The sequence below is a fragment of the Myxine glutinosa genome, chromosome 5 (genome assembly GCF_964187855.1).
Source record: "Myxine glutinosa chromosome 5, kmMyxGlut1.1, whole genome shotgun sequence".
Lineage (NCBI taxonomy): Eukaryota > Metazoa > Chordata > Myxini > Myxiniformes > Myxinidae > Myxine > Myxine glutinosa.
Genome location: NC_136265.1, coordinates 23,195,941 through 23,212,957, shown reverse-complemented (window position 1 = coordinate 23,212,957; position 17,017 = coordinate 23,195,941). Strand labels below are relative to the sequence as shown.

At 49.0% G+C, this 17,017-nt stretch overlaps 2 protein-coding genes across 5 annotated transcripts; one reads left to right on the top strand and one right to left on the bottom strand.

The window, feature by feature from the left end:
* Positions 1 to 685: 685 nt before the first annotated feature.
* Positions 686 to 10,745, bottom strand: PDAP1 (PDGFA associated protein 1). Of its 4 annotated transcripts, none has more exons than XM_068117633.2 (6): positions 10,470 to 10,745; positions 5,817 to 5,905; positions 4,768 to 4,848; positions 4,169 to 4,290; positions 3,873 to 4,024; positions 686 to 1,584 (listed from the first exon to the last, which is right to left on the bottom strand). In XM_068117633.2, the coding sequence occupies exons 1-6, from the start codon at positions 10,480 to 10,482 to the stop codon at positions 1,553 to 1,555; spliced, it is 489 nt and encodes a 162-aa protein (XP_067973734.1). In that variant the 5' UTR covers positions 10,483 to 10,745; the 3' UTR covers positions 686 to 1,552. The 4 variants fall into 4 exon arrangements, with proteins under 4 accessions (XP_067973734.1, XP_067973735.1, XP_078633833.1 ...); XM_068117634.2 differs by having other exon boundaries at positions 5,817 to 5,902; positions 10,470 to 10,722; XM_078777707.1 differs by lacking the exon at positions 686 to 1,584 and adding an exon at positions 2,379 to 2,462 and having other exon boundaries at positions 10,470 to 10,613.
* Positions 10,746 to 10,851: 106 nt separating this feature from the next.
* On the top strand, positions 10,852 to 16,959 carry BUD31 (BUD31 spliceosome associated protein). Its single transcript, XM_068117635.2, has 4 exons — positions 10,852 to 11,073; positions 13,277 to 13,399; positions 13,557 to 13,723; positions 16,101 to 16,959. Exons 1-4 carry the CDS (start codon positions 10,980 to 10,982, stop codon positions 16,149 to 16,151), a joined length of 435 nt encoding a protein of 144 aa, XP_067973736.1. The 5' UTR covers positions 10,852 to 10,979; the 3' UTR covers positions 16,152 to 16,959.
* The last annotated feature ends 58 nt before the right edge of the window (positions 16,960 to 17,017 follow it).

Below are 17,017 nucleotides of genomic sequence, written 5' to 3'. Positions count from 1 at the left end.
AACAGTTTCACACTGCTATCACATTTTTTTCAGCACTAGGGACCTTGGCCTTGCCAAAAATAACTGTTAGCCATCCTCCCTCTGATTGAGCATGGTCGACCCCTCGGCTCATAGCCTACCAGGCCGAACTAGGTGCAATTCTTGATTGGCTGTTTGCTTTTCCCTCTTTGCTTGCTTGAATAATGGATACCGACTTCCCTAGTCGAATATCCATGACTTCAATCAAAATTGCTCAGATATTACTTTTAAATATCTAAAAAACAATTATTTACTACCCTCCTCCCCCAACCTGTTTCTCACCATGTCCCACCTCTACATCTATACCATAGGTAATGTGTATATTGGTTAAACTGGCCGAGTACCCACCCTACAGGCGATCTTGCTCCAAGCATGCAACACGTTCTGACAGGTCCCATTATTTGGGCGGTGTATAGGCACCGGAGTGCTGCCTTAATCGCTCCCAAAATGCAAATAATTTGGGCTACGCATATGAAGCAAAAACTTGCATACTTTTTATGTTCATATAATACATGGTGGCTATCTAGCTCGGATATAGATGATACACACACACACGCCACAGCTCCATTGCAGTATGATGAGTAAACGTCCCAGCCCATGTGGCCAATCCAAATGTGAAAGAGCTCCTTCAGGATGGCTCAATAATGTATGAACGAGAACAAGAGGCTTTCGCCCTTTTTGGAACTTTTATTGCCCATTTACTTTCACCAAAACCACCACACAGCTGCGTACCATTTCATTATCCATTCATACCAGCGACGGGTGTCGAGGCAACGTGTCCGCTGAATAAAACGATGTTGAACAGGGAGGCGGCAGGCCGGTAGGTTGTGGGACAGGACGATGAAAACAACAGGTCTCAGAAAGAAAGAAAGCACTTTTGTTCTTCCGAGCCGCAACAAAACCACCAGAAAAACGTGTCGTGCATGAAAAGATTTGAATACGACCGCTCGTCGTAGTCGATATGGGAGGCTGTTGTATGATTGGGGGAAGATGCAGAGCTCGAGCCGTAAACCGCGCCACACGGTGGTCAGGCCACCATTTTGGTTGAGATACACAGTCGGAGGCTTAATGAACCAGTCGCTCGTTTGCAACGTCCAAACGGTAAAAGCTGCTTTAAAAGTTTGAAGGGGGATCAGGTAAGTCCTCGCCCTTATTACAAATGCAAGCGCAGCCACCGAGCTGTAGCGAAGACCTCGGTGTTCGGAGGAAGTGGCGGTCGGACGGGGAAGAATAAAAATAAAATAGTATGGCTGTGCCTGCATCAATAACATCCGCTATGCATTGTGGGTATCAACGTCAGTTTTAATGGTTACAAAACAGCTTTATTAAACAGCACACAGGTGCGGCCCATGACGGCTTGGCCAAAGTGACATGCGGTGGTACAAGCTTAATTACAGCCACGGGAGGGGGACCGGCGAAGCACTTGGGAAGTGGACTCGGTAAGAGAAGGCACCCTCTGCAGCCGGCAGCCAGGCCGAGGTTTCATCGCTAACAGGTGGGTGAAAGGCTGTCCGAGAGCTGCCTTGTCCTACCGTTAGGTCTGCTTGTTTTTACTGCTTTCCTTTTCTGCAAGTGCGTAGGATGGTTTGGTGGGGGGAAGGTACAGGTAGAGGGGTGGGGGGAAGGTAGAGGGTTGGGGGGAAGGTAGAGGGGTGGGGGGAAGGTAGAGGGGTGGGGAGAAGGTAGAGGGGTGGGGGGAAGGTAGAGGGGTGGGGGGAAGGTAGAGGGGTGGGGGGAAGGTAGAGGGGTGGGGGGAAGGTAGAGGGGTGGGGGGAAGGTACAGGTAGAGGGGTGGGGGGAAGGTACAGGTAGAGGGGTGGGGGGAAGGTACAGGTAGAGGGGTGGGGGGAAGGTACAGGTAGAGGGGTGGGGGGAAGGTACAGGTAGAGGGGTGGGGGGAAGGTACAGGTAGAGGGGTGGGGGGAAGGTACAGGTAGAGGGGTGGGGGGAAGGTACAGGTAGAGGGGTGGGGGGAAGGTACAGGTAGAGGGGTGGGGGGAAGGTACAGGTAGAGGGGTGGGGGGAAGGTACAGGTAGAGGGGTGGGGGGAAGGTACAGGTAGAGGGGTGGGGGGAAGGTACAGGTAGAGGGGTGGGGGGAAGGTACAGGTAGAGGGGTGGGGGGAAGGTACAGGTAGAGGGGTGGGGGGAAGGTACAGGTAGAGGGGTGGGGGGAAGGTACAGGTAAAGGGGTGGGGGAGAGGGGGTTAGTAACCAGTCGGTAAAGCAAGAAGACACGAACAGCAATTCAAAGTTTAAAACACAAACTCATGGCATTCACTTTTCAAAAAGATTTCATGTTTAACTGACAAACACAGAGTCCTTGTACAGCCACAGTATCTGACAGACTACAGGCTGACAGCATCGCTAACAGGTGGGTGAAAGGCTGTCCGAGAGCTGCCTTGTCCTACCGTTAGGTCTGCTTGTTTTTACTGCTTTCCTTTTCTGCAAGTGCGTAGGATGGTTTGGTGGGGGGAAGGTACAGGTAGAGGGGTGGGGGGAAGGTAGAGGGTTGGGGGGAAGGTAGAGGGGTGGGGGGAAGGTAGAGGGGTGGGGAGAAGGTAGAGGGGTGGGGGGAAGGTAGAGGGGTGGGGGGAAGGTAGAGGGGTGGGGGGAAGGTAGAGGGGTGGGGGGAAGGTAGAGGGGTGGGGGGAAGGTACAGGTAGAGGGGTGGGGGGAAGGTACAGGTAGAGGGGTGGGGGGAAGGTACAGGTAGAGGGGTGGGGGGAAGGTACAGGTAGAGGGGTGGGGGGAAGGTACAGGTAGAGGGGTGGGGGGAAGGTACAGGTAGAGGGGTGGGGGGAAGGTACAGGTAGAGGGGTGGGGGGAAGGTACAGGTAGAGGGGTGGGGGGAAGGTACAGGTAGAGGGGTGGGGGGAAGCCTATCCCTCTACCTGTACCTCGCCCAGTACGTACACTCACCTCCAAGATGTCTAGCCTGGCTTTGAATCCCAAACCTAGCTATAAACTCTCATCCTGGTGTTTCACCCACAAAGTGAGATTCATCGATGTGTGCCATCCCTCGGATTGACGTTAAACGGGCGTCCCATCTGCCAGCATTCATTGGTGGACGACAAAGATCCCAGGTTGTCCTTCGCGAAGAGTAGGTGAGATATCGTCGGCACCATGAACGGATTACGAATTCCTGATCTAACCTACAGGTGGCGCTGGATCGGTGGGATGGCCGCAACCTCAAATAATGACTCCACCGCGCAGCCTTGTGCAGCATACAAAAGAAGTAGTCAAGACTACATTGTTCAAGAAGAGTTTGTTTTAGCAACATCTCAAGACCTCGATTTGAACCCTTTCGTAAAGGGTGACCATGATGTCCTCAGCATTTGGCCATGCTGGGCAGCGATCCACTAGTACAACTGCAAACAAACGTTCAAATTACGTTCTGGATGTTCATTTTGTCATATCTTGATGTTGTGTGTAATATCTTTGAGGGAAGGTTCAGTACTACCAAAGTAGTCTCACCGTACGAGGACAACACTGGGTGGTTTGCCTTAACACAGCTTTCCCAGCCGTAGTCAGGGCACAAATTTGGTGTTCTGGGTGCCAGTGATAACTCCACTACTCTTGCCGAAAGACACCATGGGATATGTAACACCACCAACTCCATGATGCAACGCTCTGTCTGCACAACCCCGATCCGCTGACCTATAGCCGAGTCGGGAATATAACCCAGACGAGAGGGCGAGGAGGCAAGCGCACTACCTTTGTACCATCCTGTCGGACCATTAACACCAATGACCGTGATCAAATAGACCGACGGAATAAAAATATAAAATGAGGGTTACATTACGACCACAATGTTAAAAATCCTTGAAGAAAGATGATGAAAAACAAAATTGCCTTTCTGCTGATCCTCGCGTTTCTTTGCGGCCTCCTCGCGCTGCTTGCGGATAATGGCGAGACGAGCGAGGTCTGCGCGCGCCTGCTCCGTCTTGCCTGCAATGTGTAGCTTCCTGTAGCGTTCTTTCGCCTGTTGCTTTTCCAGCTCTTCCCTGCATGGACAAAAAACGGTTTTGGAGAAAAATAAATAAAAGGAGCAGGTAACCGAGGCAGATTAGAATACGGCAGGGACACCTTTGTTAGCCACAACATTGTTGTTGCGATTTTATAGATTTCATAGATACAGACAGACTCACCTCTCCCTGCGAGAGAGTTCCCGAGGCTGGTCCACGTCTAGGTCGGTGACCTTCTTGCTACGTTGACCGAGGCGGTTTGGGTTCTCGATGTCTATCAGGCCCTCCACGCCTTTATGCTTTGGCTAAACGAACACACACGAGCATCATCTTTAACTGCGCCAGGTAAATAAAAAGAAAAAAAATACGTCAACGAAAGCAGCTTTAAAAGGTAATGGAGCAGATGAGAAATTAGACGATGATCAAATGCAGCGGAATGAGACTGGGTCCAAGAGGAAGTAAGCTAAAGAAGAGGAGAGGTGGTTGTGAAGGCCGGACAACATTGGAATGTTAGAAATGTTGAGGTACAGGTAGGGATGGCAAAGAAGAGACCAGTGTTACGAGAGACTTCAAGGATGATCCAGGCCTGGCATTCAATAACGTACAAAGGAGCAATGCAGACAGCTGGGGCACCGGCCCTCAGTGGATAGCGAGACTCCATGGTGGAGCCTCCAAAAGCTTATCCAGAGGAATAACCTTAATGAGTAGTGTGCGGCCGAACAAACCGAGGGGAGGATTTGTAAAGTTTTATTGCCGAGCGAGAAAGGTGTAAGCAGCCTTACCTCCACTTCGTCTCCACTACCCTCCGAGTCGGAGTGGGAGTCCTGCTGGTTCGCACCGCCGCCAGCTTCCTCATCCGAGTTCTGCGAATAGGCCACACCGGTGAGATACTCGGCAACGCAATCCTCACGTACGATTACTGAATCAAAATGTACTGCTTCAAGTTCATTCCCCAAATCACATGAGATTTTGAATATCAAACATCTTTATGAGGAAAAATAATCCAATTTTTTTTGGAAGAATACGACGAGAAACAGGCAGATTGATTTCAACACGGTTTGGCCACACTGGACGGTTTTATCCGTCCTGGACGGGCCTGGTCCACACGAGGTGGTTTACCATCACCTTCACACTGGTGGTTAAGACAGGAATTTGTAATTTGTTCAGGGCACCACTGATAGCTTCCCTACTCTTCCCAAAATACACCGTGCGATTTTTAACTTCCACCAACTAAAGCCGGCAGACGGGACGCCAATTTAACATCCATCCGATCGGACGGCACACACATTGATCGCCCGCCCTGCCTGTTTGTTCATATGCAGCGTGTGGCTGCTTAGCTGCATCATTTCTGAAAGCGCAGCTGTGCCACTGATGCAGTGCCCCTGGTACCAGTAAGCTGGAAGTTTTGCGGACCACAGAAGTATGACAGGCCGAGTCAACCCACCTGGTGTTATTTCAACTGTACGACAGGGGCTCAAACTCAAGACCCGAAGATCTTCAGCCAGCCACGTTAACCGTTAAGCCAACACCAGACTTATGCCGTGCCCGTGAAACACCAGGACGACGGTTTATAGCCAGGTCGGGATTACAACCCGGCTAGACGACTCAGCTACTCAGAGGCGAGCGTGTATACCGCAAGGCTGTCGTACTCACATACGCCGATAATTTTAAAATGTGGGCAAATATCAAATGAAACTTAGGTGATGGATAACGATATAAGTGACGTTGAGGCAACAAATGGCTGACATCTAATGCCAAACCACAGGGAATACGGATTAATTTGACATATTACGTACATTGAATAAATTCTAAAGGAGAAAGACCAGATCACCTTGGCTTTATCTGCTGCCATCTGTGCTTTCAGCTCTTCCGGGTCGGTAAACTGCTTCGCACGACCCTTGTGACTTCCCTTCTTGCCTGCTGGCCAATAAACAAGAAACACATGGCACACGTGAGCACCGAATTCCTCTCGTAGAAACATTGATAGCGAGATCAAAAGGACACCTTGATAACTCCCACACTCCCCTCCATCAAAATGAAATAACCAACGGGCAAAAGACAACAAAGTTGTTCAAACAAAGATGGAAACCAATTTTGAAATGCCAAATATAACGAACAGGCCTCCACCCGTCCCCATCACAAACTCACCCCATGTAATAACTTCCTTGATAACGGCAGTTACAACCTCTTAAATGAGTTATCTTTTGTTGTAAAATAAATAAATAAAAGTGACAACCCAAACCTTGTTTGTTTGTTTTTTATTTCGTGTTCTGAGCAAATGATTTGTAGATATCGGTAGATAGACATCGATGGCATCAACTAGGACTCTCACTGTGGTCCTCGAAGGCCCGTTCGTACGAGTCGGGTTCTGCGACAGTCAGCGGTTTGTGATTTGCGTTGACACACGGAACCAGCTATGGAGAAGAGGAAGAAGTTGTTTCTTGGGTTTGTTGATCTGGAGAAAGCATTCGATAGGGTTCTACGTGAAGTAGTGACATGGGCATTGAGGAAATTAGGAGTGGAGGAATGGTTGATCAGAGTAGTGATGGCAATGTACAAAAGAGCGCGCACAGCTGTAAGGACGAAGGACGGGAACAGTGGTGAGTTTGAGGTGAAGGTGGGAGTGCATCAGGGGTCGGTACTAAGTCCACTACTATTTGTAGCTGTCATGGAGGTGCTGGCTCGGAGCGTAAAGAAGGGTTTACCGTGGGAGTTGCTGTATGCAGATGATCTGGTGTTGATTGCAGAAAGTATGGATGGACTGAAGGAGAAGATGAACAAGTGGAAGGAATGTATGGAGACAAAAGGTCTGAAGGTGAATATCGGAAAGACGAAGGTGATGGCAAGTGGTAAAGCATGTGGTGAGGTGGAAAGAACTGGGAAGTGGCCGTGTGCTGTGTGCAGGAAGGGTGTCGGAGTGAATTCCATTCAATGTCCAATGTGCGCTGAGTGGGTTCATCAAAAATGTAGTGGTCTGATAGGGTCATTAACCAGTGTGGCAGCTACATTCAAATGTAAGGTGTGCACAGAGGGAGCTGCAGATGGAGGAAATGTTGAGTTGGATCTTGGAGATGGCATGAAGCTGGAAGGTGTGAAAACATTTTGTTACCTTGGAGACATGCTGAATGGAGAAGGTGGATCAGACTCGGCAACGGTTGCTCGAGTGAGATGTGCATGGAAGACGTTGCGGGAAATGAGTCGCGTGCTGACGAGGAGGGGAGTGTCGTTGAAGCTGAAGGGAAAGGTGTGTGCTGCATGTGTGAGAAGTGTTATGATTTATGGGAGCGAGACATGGGTAATGAACGTAGAGCAGCAACGAAGGCTGGAAAGGGTGGAAATGCGAATGGTTCGGTGGATGTGGGGAGTATCGTTGAGAAAGAGGAAGACAAATGATGAATTGCGAAAGATGATGGGAATAGAGCCTGTGATTGATGCTGTGAAGAGAAACAGGTTGAGGTGGTTTGGTCATGTGTTGAGGAAGGATGAAAGTGACTGGTTGAGAAGAGTGATGGAAATGAATGTGGAAGGAAGTAGAGGACGGGGAAGACCGAGAAAGACTTGGCTAAAGATGGTCGAAGAAGAAATGCGGGCAAGGGGGTTAACAAGGAGAGATGCAGAAAATAGGGCAAGATGGAGAAGATTGTCATGGGGCCCACAAGGCTAACCCCCGCTCTTGCAGGGAAAATGGCCTTAAAATGCCTGTTGTTGTTGTTGTTGTTGTATACGGAACCAGCTTCCAGAGGCTGTGCCAACCCACACTTCCCTCCAGGGATCCAAGCATGTGGTTCACCGGCCCCCAGAGGTAGAGGAAACTTCTCGACCATGATGGGGAAAGGAAGCTTCCTCACAGGCTATCCAGGGATGTTTTTGGTGGTCATGAAGCACCCTACAGTTCTTTGCAAAATTGATACGACATGTTGGGGAGTAGCAGCCCATGACGAATAACAAGTACAACCTGATCTACCTGCATTTTAGTAATGATCTAAAAAATATATATATTAAAGGCACAATCCTGGACAGGTCGCCACTCCAATGCAGGATACCCAAATGGATATTTCTTCCCAGCCAAGCTGGTACTCATTTTGTCGACCTCTGAAGAATGAAAGACTGAGTAAACCTACCTGGTGTTATGTTAACGGCACGACAGGGGCTCAACCTCAGGACCATAAGAGATTAAGCCAACACCAGGCTATTGGGCCATGCCAAATAACCATATTCAAGCACAGGTCTCACAAGGGACTTGAGTAACCAAGGAAGTGTATCAACACCAAGATGGCTGAAAGCTCATGTTATCATTCCCAAGCTTCTGTTGGCCTTAAGGTTGCACCAAGAAGCCTGTGAAGGTGCATTTTTCCGTCATGCGAAGGTAATGACCAAATCTAACTGAACAAGGTGCGTCATAAGTCGCGTTACCCCATATATGTATACGTGTCAAAGACCCGCTATCACACAACAGATGACCTGAAGCAGGGTGTACGGAATGCATTTTAAACTATCTCTCAAAACAAAAAAGTGTTTCATTCAAAAACAAAAAGAACATGGAGACACATTAAACTGTGTTGTGAAAATGGCGGTGTACACACTGACGTTCTTGACATTTAAAATACCATTATGAGTTTGCAAATGCAATGGAATATTGATAATAAATACAGATATATAGGTGTCTAAATACATTCCATATACATGCATATAAGCATGTATGCAACACTTGTCAGAGTAACGCGGCCTCAAGCCTAGCCCCGAGCCGAGCCCAGCACAGCACAGCCCCGAACCTTTCCTAGATGTGAGCCAAGCCCAGCCCCGAGCCTAGCCCAGCCCAGCCCAGAGCCTAACCTAGCCCCGAGCCTAGCCCAGCCCAGAGCCTAACCTAGCCCTGAGCCTAGCCTATCCCCAAACCTTTCCTAGATGAACCTTTCCAAGCCTACCCCCGAGCCTAGTCCAGCCCAGAGCCTAACCTAGCCGTAAACCTCGCCTATCCCCGAACCTTTCCTAGATGCGAGCCGAGCCTAGTCCAGCCCAGAGCCTAACCTCGCCCTGAGCCTAGCCTATCCCTGAACCTTTCCGAGATGCGAGCCAAGCCTAGCTCCGAGCCTAGTCCAGCCCAGAGCCTGACCTCGTCCCGAGCCTAGCCTATCCCCGAACCTTTCCGAGATGCGAGCCAAGCCTAGCTCCGAGCCTAGTCCAGCCCAGAGCCTAACCTAGCCCTAAACCTAGCCTATCCCCGAACCTTTCCTAGATGCGAGCCGAGCCTAGTCCAGCCCAGAGCCTAACCTCGCCCTGAGCCTAGCCTATCCCTGAACCTTTCCGAGATGCGAGCCAAGCCTAGCTCCGAGCCTAGTCCAGCCCAGAGCCTAACCTCGCCCCGAGCCTAGCCTATCCTATCCTATCCTATCCCCGAACCTTTCCGAGATGCGAGCCAAGCCTAGCTCCGAGCCTAGTCCAGCCCAGAGCCTAACCTCGCCCCGAGCCTAGCCTATCCCCGAACCTTTCCTAGATGCGAGCCAAGCCTAGCCCAGCCCAGAGCCTAACCTCGTCCCGAGCCTAGCCTATCCCCGAACCTTTCCGAGATGCGAGCCAAGCCTAGCTCCGAGCCTAGTCCAGCCCAGAGCCTAACCTAGCCCTAAACCTAGCCTATCCCCGAACCTTTCCTAGATGTGAGCCTAGCCCAGCCCCGAGCCTAGCCCAGCCCAGAGCCTAACCTAGCCCCGAGCCTAGCCCAGCCCAGAGCCTAACCTAGCCCTGAGCCTAGCCTATCCCCAAACCTTTCCTAGATGAACCTTTCCAAGCCTACCCCCGAGCCTAGTCCAGCCCAGAGCCTAACCTAGCCGTAAACCTCGCCTATCCCCGAACCTTTCCTAGATGCGAGCCGAGCCTAGTCCAGCCCAGAGCCTAACCTCGCCCTGAGCCTAGCCTATCCCTGAACCTTTCCGAGATGCGAGCCAAGCCTAGCTCCGAGCCTAGTCCAGCCCAGAGCCTAACCTCGCCCCGAGCCTAGCCTATCCCCGAACCTTTCCTCGATGCGAGCCAAGCCTAGCCCAGCCCAGAGCCTAACCTCGTCCCGAGCCTAGCCTATCCCCGAACCTTTCCGAGATGCGAGCCAAGCCGAGCTCCGAGCCTAGTCCAGCCCAGAGCCTAACCTCGTTCCGAGCCTAGCCTATCCCCGAACCTTTCCGAGATGCGAGCCAAGCCTACCCCCGAGCCTAGTCCAGCCCAGAGCCTAACCTAGCCGTAAACCTCGCCTATCCCCGAACCTTTCCTAGATGCGAGCCGAGCCTAGTCCAGCCCAGAGCCTAACCTAGCCCCGAGCCTAGCCCAGCCCCAAACCTTTCCTAGATGCGAGCCTAGCCTAGCCCAACCCAACCCAGAGCCTAACCTAGCCTAGCGGCCTAGTTAATTTAAGAGTAAGACGGTCTGACAGGTTGATTTTAAAAACCATTTCAACAAAACCACCAAATCCCGGTTAATTCATGGAAAGGAAACCTACTTCCACGAGGCATGCTCACGCAGGGATGGATTATCGAGCGAATGTGAGATCAATCTCCGCCACACGACCCAGGCCTCGCCGACGACGCAGCAGCGGAGAAAGGGAGGTGAGAGGTCGAGGGGAAGAGACGATTTTTTTGGAAAATCGATCGATGATTTTTTTTTTACAAAACGCACAGTAAATGTAATCGGAATGCCCAATCGAAGTGATATTTGACGATCGTTCGTATTTCTCGTTATTATCTCTATTTACCTCAGGGCAAAATCCGTGGACGCCAAACGTTTTTTTTAAAAATAATCAACTAACTATTAAATTGTAGTAATAGTTATTATAGTTGTCGCGGGAAAACAATTAATATTCTCGTCGTTGTTCGGTTTTCTCCAGGTTTTATTTATTTATTCTTCCTCGGGGGTCAAAGGTCGCGGGCAACGCGCGCGCACTGGATATTTGGTGGTGTATTGTACGAGCGGAAGAGTGCAGTAGTTGTTGTAATAATTGGTTGTAGTTACGATGCCCAAGGTGAAACGCAGTAAGAGACCTCCGCCCGATGGTTGGGAGCTCATCGAGCCCACATTAGACGAACTGGAACAAAAAATGCGGGAGGGTGAGTTCGCTCAGGCTCAGTCGTTAGTACAAACTACAATGTATTAATGTATTATGAACATACAATGATTATAACATTGAAATCAATTTTGTATTATGATGATAACACATTCCGGTGCAGTTACAATCACAATGTGGTCCCCATGACATGAGGTCGTGTACATTCACATTGGTTTGGGATTCGAAGCTTCGTCTTGTGTTCATCATAGATTTGTCGTTTATGAGTTTAAAACATTGATTTCCTGACTCGGTTTCTCCTCCACAACGAATAAAATTGTCTTCAATCCGTTATTCAGGAATTAGCCAGTGACGTAAACGGGGTCCTCCATTACTAATACTAATGGCATTCGTCGGAGCAAAGGCTAATCGTAATCCATCTATATATCTATTTCTCAATCTACCATCCATATATCCTTCATATATCCATCCATCCATCCAGCTCTCCATACATCCATCCATCCAGCTGTCCATACATACATCCACCTCTCCTTTCATCCACCTCTCCATACATCCATCCAACCATCCACCTCCATATATCCATCCACATCTCCATACATACATCCACTTCTCCATCCATCCATCCACCTCTCCATACATCCATCCACTTCTCCATACATCCATCCACTTCTCCATACATCCATGCACCTCTCCATACATACATCCACCTCTCCATACATACATCCACCTCTCCATACATACATCCACCTCTCCATACATACATCCACCTCTCCATACATACATCCACCCCTACCTGCATCCATCCATCCACATCATCCATCCATCCACCTCTCCATCCATCCATCCATCCATCCACCACTCCATACATCCATCCACCTCTCCATACATCCATCCACCTCTCCATACGTCTATCCACCTCTCCATACGTCCATCCACCTCTCCATATGTCCATACACCTCTCCATACATCCATCCACCTCTCCATACGTCCATCCACCGAGGATGGCTGACAGTAATCGTACGTCCATCCACCTCTCCAGTCTCCATACGTCCATCCACCTCTCCGTACGTCCATCCACCTCTCCATACGTCCATCCACCTCTCCATACGTCCATCCACCTCTCCATACATCCATCCACCTCTCCATACATCCATCCACCACTCCATACATACATCCACCACTCCATACATCCATCCACCTCTCCATACATCATCCATCCATCACTCCATACATCCATCTACCTCTCCATCTATCCATCAACCTCTCCATCCATCCATCCATCTACCACTCCATCCATCCATCAACCTCTCCATCCATCCATCCATCTACCACTCCATCCATCCATCCACCTCTCCATACATCCATCCATCCACCACTCCATCCATCCATCCACCACTCCATACATCCATCCACCTCTCCATACATCATCCATCCATCACTCCATACATCCATCTACCTCTCCATCTATCCATCAACCTCTCCATCCATCCATCCATCTACCACTTCATCCATCCATCCACCACTCCATCCATCCATCCATCCAGCCCCAGAGCCGTAGCACTGGAGGATCCATCAATTAAATTTATTGTTAGATGAGGTTAAGCATGAAGACCGAGTTGTCACTGCATTTTGTTTCGAGATTCCTCACCTCTCCATAACCAGTAATCTGGTACTCATTTTGCAACCTCGGAAGGATGCTGAGTCAACCCACCTGGTGTTTATTCAACGGCATGACATGGACCCAAACTCAGGACCCGAAGATCTCAAGCCAGCCACCTTAACCGTTAAGCCATCACCAGACTTGCTTGCAGGTGAGTGTCCACACCTGTAAGCCATCCTACCAGCCCAAAAAGAGATCAACGTCGTCACTAAGGATTCCAAAGTACCCTCATGCTTCCCACCATGAAGGACGATGGTGCTTTCCTATGTACCGTAGTTTCCAGCCGGTCACTCGTTCTTCCCGGCCCTGGGAGAATTTCCTGACGCTATTGTGATTTCCTGATGAACGTCAGGCCTGGCCAGCTATCTCGTGAAGGACTTAAAAAAAAATCATCTAAATGTTCGGAAAGAGTATTTTGTAAACACCAAAATGTTCCTTTCAGCTGCTGGTGATATTGCACCCGATTGCTTCTTGCAAACGGGTACACCTGCACTCCCACGACCCGGCGTGACTTCCCCTTTCCGGTGATGTGGCTTCGGTGTGACCTGAACGAGTGGGTGCGCAAACCGTGTGTGTTTTCTCGTAGCTGAAGCCGAACCGCATGAGGGCAAGCGTCGCGTGGAATCCCTGTGGCCGATCTTCAGGTTGCACCACCAACGTTCACGCTACATCTTCGACTTGTTCTACAAACGGCATGCAATCAGTCGAGGTGACTACCCAGTGGGTTTTTCATACTCTCCTCTAGGGTATGATTTGCTCGATTTTTATTGATTTTATTTTAAACGGCCTTATTCGCCATGTCGACTTTGTAAGGATGGATGTACGAGTCTCGTGAATTTTGTTCCGCCGCTCGCTTCCTTTCGCAGAACTGTACGACTACTGCGTCCGCGAGGGCTACGCAGATCCCAACCTCATTGCCAAGTGGAAGAAGCAGGGTTATGAAAATCTCTGCTGCTTGCGCTGCATCCAGACTCGAGATACAAACTTCGGAACCAACTGTATCTGCCGCGTACCAAAGAACAAACTGGAGGAGGTATGACGATGGGAGGGATGCGCTCGAGTGAGAGGAGAGGATAGGGGCCTAAGAAGTCGGGGGAGGGGTCGCTGGTTATTCTCAGAGGCGGAATAAACAAAATTGTCCGAGCTTGCTCATAATCCAGGTAAATACGATGTTGTAGCGTGTATTGTAGTTGCTACTTTGAGTGCTTTTGCCACAGTATGGGCAAATTTGTTACCTCTGCCTCAGGAGGTGGACAGAGGTTGTGTTTTCACCCGTGTCTGTATATCTGTCTGTTGGTGAGCAGGATATCTCAAAAAGATGAGGACGGATTCAGATGAAATTTGATGCACTGTTTGTGTGTGTCAAGGGCAAATTGATTCGATTTTGGTGAAGATCTGGATATGGCCTATCATTGGGCTCCCTCCCACCCCCAACTCATTCTGAACTAGAATGCCACGCGGTAGATCACATACCTCCGCCAGGCAAAACGGTTTCTTTTCTATCCACTGATAGGCCCGATCTGCATCTGGACCTGAACAGAAATCTATTCGATTCTTGTCACCTACCCAACATATCGCCTATTTTTGTCAGAACTTGTCCACAACGTTTTGAGATATCCTTCTTTTTGAGATATTGTTTGTAGCACTACCTCTCAATGGTGAAGAATCACTTAAAAAATTATCGTATCTGGATTCGGATCTTCATCAAAATCTAATGATGTCGTCCTTGTCACATTCCCAATCTGTCCGCCAAGTTTCGTCCGAATCCGTCGATAACCTTTTGAGATACCCTGCTCACAGACGAACAGATAGGGATGAAAACATAACCTCCGTCCTCCTTCGGTGGCGGGGTTAACTTGAGCGAAGTTTATGGAGCGCCAAAACAAATCCTCACGCTTCCCACCCAAAGGCAGAGTTAACTAGAACGAAGTCCATGGAGCTCCATCACAAATCCTCACGCTTCCCACCCAAAGGCAGAGTTAACTAGAACGAAGTCCATGGAGCTCCATCACAAATCCTCACGCTTCCCACCCAAAGGCAGAGTTAACTAGAGCGAAGTTTATGGAGCGCCAAAACAAATTTCCACGCTTCCCACCCAAAGGCAGAGTTAACTAGAGCGAAGTTTATGGAGCGCCAAAACAAATTTCCACGCTTCCCACCCAAAGGCAGAGTTAACTAGAGCGAAGTTTATGGAGCGTCATCACAAATCCCCACGCTTCCCACCCAAAGGCAGAGTTAACTAGAGCGAAGTCCATGGCGCTCCATCACAAATCCCCACGCTTCCCACCCAAAGGCGGAGTTAACTAGAGCGAAGTCCATGGCGCTCCATCACAAATTCCTATGCTTCCCACCTAAAGCAAACTTGAAAGATGGCAAAACGTTCCGCCAGGAATGACCCAATATCAAATTTTGAATTAGAACATTTTTCCGTTCTGACCCATGTGACCTTAAGGCCCCACCCCCCGTGGCGCATGAACCCAGGGGGTCAAATCCAATAAAGCGTTACATATTTCATGCTTCCCCCAATGTTGATAGCAGAAACACACTCTCATTTAAAGATGTGCCCCATAATTGTATTTTTTGAATTTGACCTTTTGACCCAGAGCCAAAAGTAGGGGTAGAGCCAAAAATGATACTGTTCTTGCACGTCCATGTCATATTGTGATCATAATCTACCAAGTTTGGTGAATTTCTGCCTGAACCGTTTAGGAGGAGATGGTGCGATGGAAGGCCAGACAGCCAGACAGACAGATAGATAGATAGATGGACGGAATGATAGACGGAGCCCAATACAATATTCCCCCTTTTCTTCAAAGAGCTTGGGGATCATAATCGTACCAGACTGTGGCATTGTGGGTAGAGCAACTGCTCAGTTTTTGTGGTCGGTGGTTTGATTCCAACCCTTCATACCAAAGATTTTTAAAATGGTACATCCGATTCCTTGCTCAACGCTCAGCATTTCAGGATAGAGAACGGATAAACCCTGTGAAGTTGGTATTGCTCGGTGGTGTGGGAGAGAGAGGTGTGCAGGCGAGCGGGTGGGAATGTGGGAGATTTATCCTCAAAATGCCCCGCTGACTGCAGGTAAATAAACTGCTCCGCCACTTTCCCATGGAACTGGGTGCCGGAGTATACAATTGGTTCGGAAGTTTGTATGAGGTCGATGGTCACGTTCATCTTGTGTTAATAACCGTGCGCTGTGTTCTCTCTCGTCTCCGTCTGTACTTGTGCACCTGATTATTTTTGGGACATCTCTTCCGTCTGCCGTAGACCCTGAATAACCTAATTGGTCACGTTCCGATGTTTAGAGAAGTTTTTAGTTATAGACTCGACACGGTTGTCCTCATGTATAACAGACTACACTATGCCCCCATGCCCCCATGCCTCTCTCCTCACTCCACGTTCCGTAGGGCAAGATTGTAGAGTGTGTACATTGCGGATGCCGCGGCTGCTCAGGCTGAGGTCATGCTGAGGTCATGCTGGAAGATTTGGAGCTCGGACGATATAAATATGGAAGAGATCGGAGATCCACAGAGGGAGAACTTTAAATCCATCTTCACCCCCAACCCCCATCTGAAGAATGCTGGGTGACGTCATCATGTGTACACCAATGTGTCAAAGCTTGTTGGTTACCTGTTGTCACTTTACGACAAGTTCTGTTTTATCCGATTGCGATCTTTCCCAAGCTTCGTTGATGTGAAGTCTGCGACGGGCGCTTCGTGTCATTTTTAAAGGAACATCCATTGCGTCGTCGCCCTTACGCGTATTGCATCACGTGATTTGACATCCGAAGCTTTGTTTATATGAAATGGAACTCGTGCGGTGCAGGGGTGGGTGGCGGCATTCTCTTTCAACCGGAATTTGCAGCACGTCAGTTATAATATGGTGTCTTACGATGTGTGCAATTGTTCTCTGTCTGCAAACCAGTCATGGTGTTTGTATCTCTTGTGTTTCTTCGATACTCGTTGGGTTTGGAGTCAAGGACATGATTATTTGCTAAAAAAAACAATTCTATTTTAGCAGAATTTGTGATGAAAGGTTAACAAACTCGTACCACGCACCATGGTTCTTACTTGAACCACTTGAAGTTTATTTCATTAATTTTTTTTGGGGGGAAGTCACATCAAAAGAGGTTGAGCGAATCATCTTTGTTACTTTACATACTTTTGATTTTAACTTCCTCCTTTTTGTATCTCACTTTTACTTGCTGAGTATTTTGGAAATGCTTCCCCATCGTTGAATAAACGGGCTCGTCTCATTATTTCGCTACTGGAGGTGGGCAGAGGTTATCTTTTCAAACCTGTCTGTTTGTCTGAACATGATATCT

What these genes read in the sequence shown, in the direction of transcription:
- PDAP1 (XM_068117633.2), bottom strand. An exon ending in TGGCAGCAGATAAAGCCAAG is followed by an intron (nt 4,849 to 5,816) that starts GTGATCTGGTCT and finishes GCCTATTCGCAG; the next exon opens with AACTCGGATGAGGAAGCTGG. An exon ending in GTAGTGGAGACGAAGTGGAG is followed by an intron (nt 4,291 to 4,767) that starts GTAAGGCTGCTT and finishes GTGTTCGTTTAG; the next exon opens with CCAAAGCATAAAGGCGTGGA.
- BUD31 (XM_068117635.2), top strand. Translation starts at nt 10,980, where the DNA reads ATGCCCAAGGTGAAACGCAGTAAGAGACCTCCGCCCGATGGTTGGGAG. An exon ending in GGAACAAAAAATGCGGGAGG is followed by an intron (nt 11,074 to 13,276) that starts GTGAGTTCGCTC and finishes GTTTTCTCGTAG; the next exon opens with CTGAAGCCGAACCGCATGAG. An exon ending in ACGGCATGCAATCAGTCGAG is followed by an intron (nt 13,400 to 13,556) that starts GTGACTACCCAG and finishes TTCCTTTCGCAG; the next exon opens with AACTGTACGACTACTGCGTC.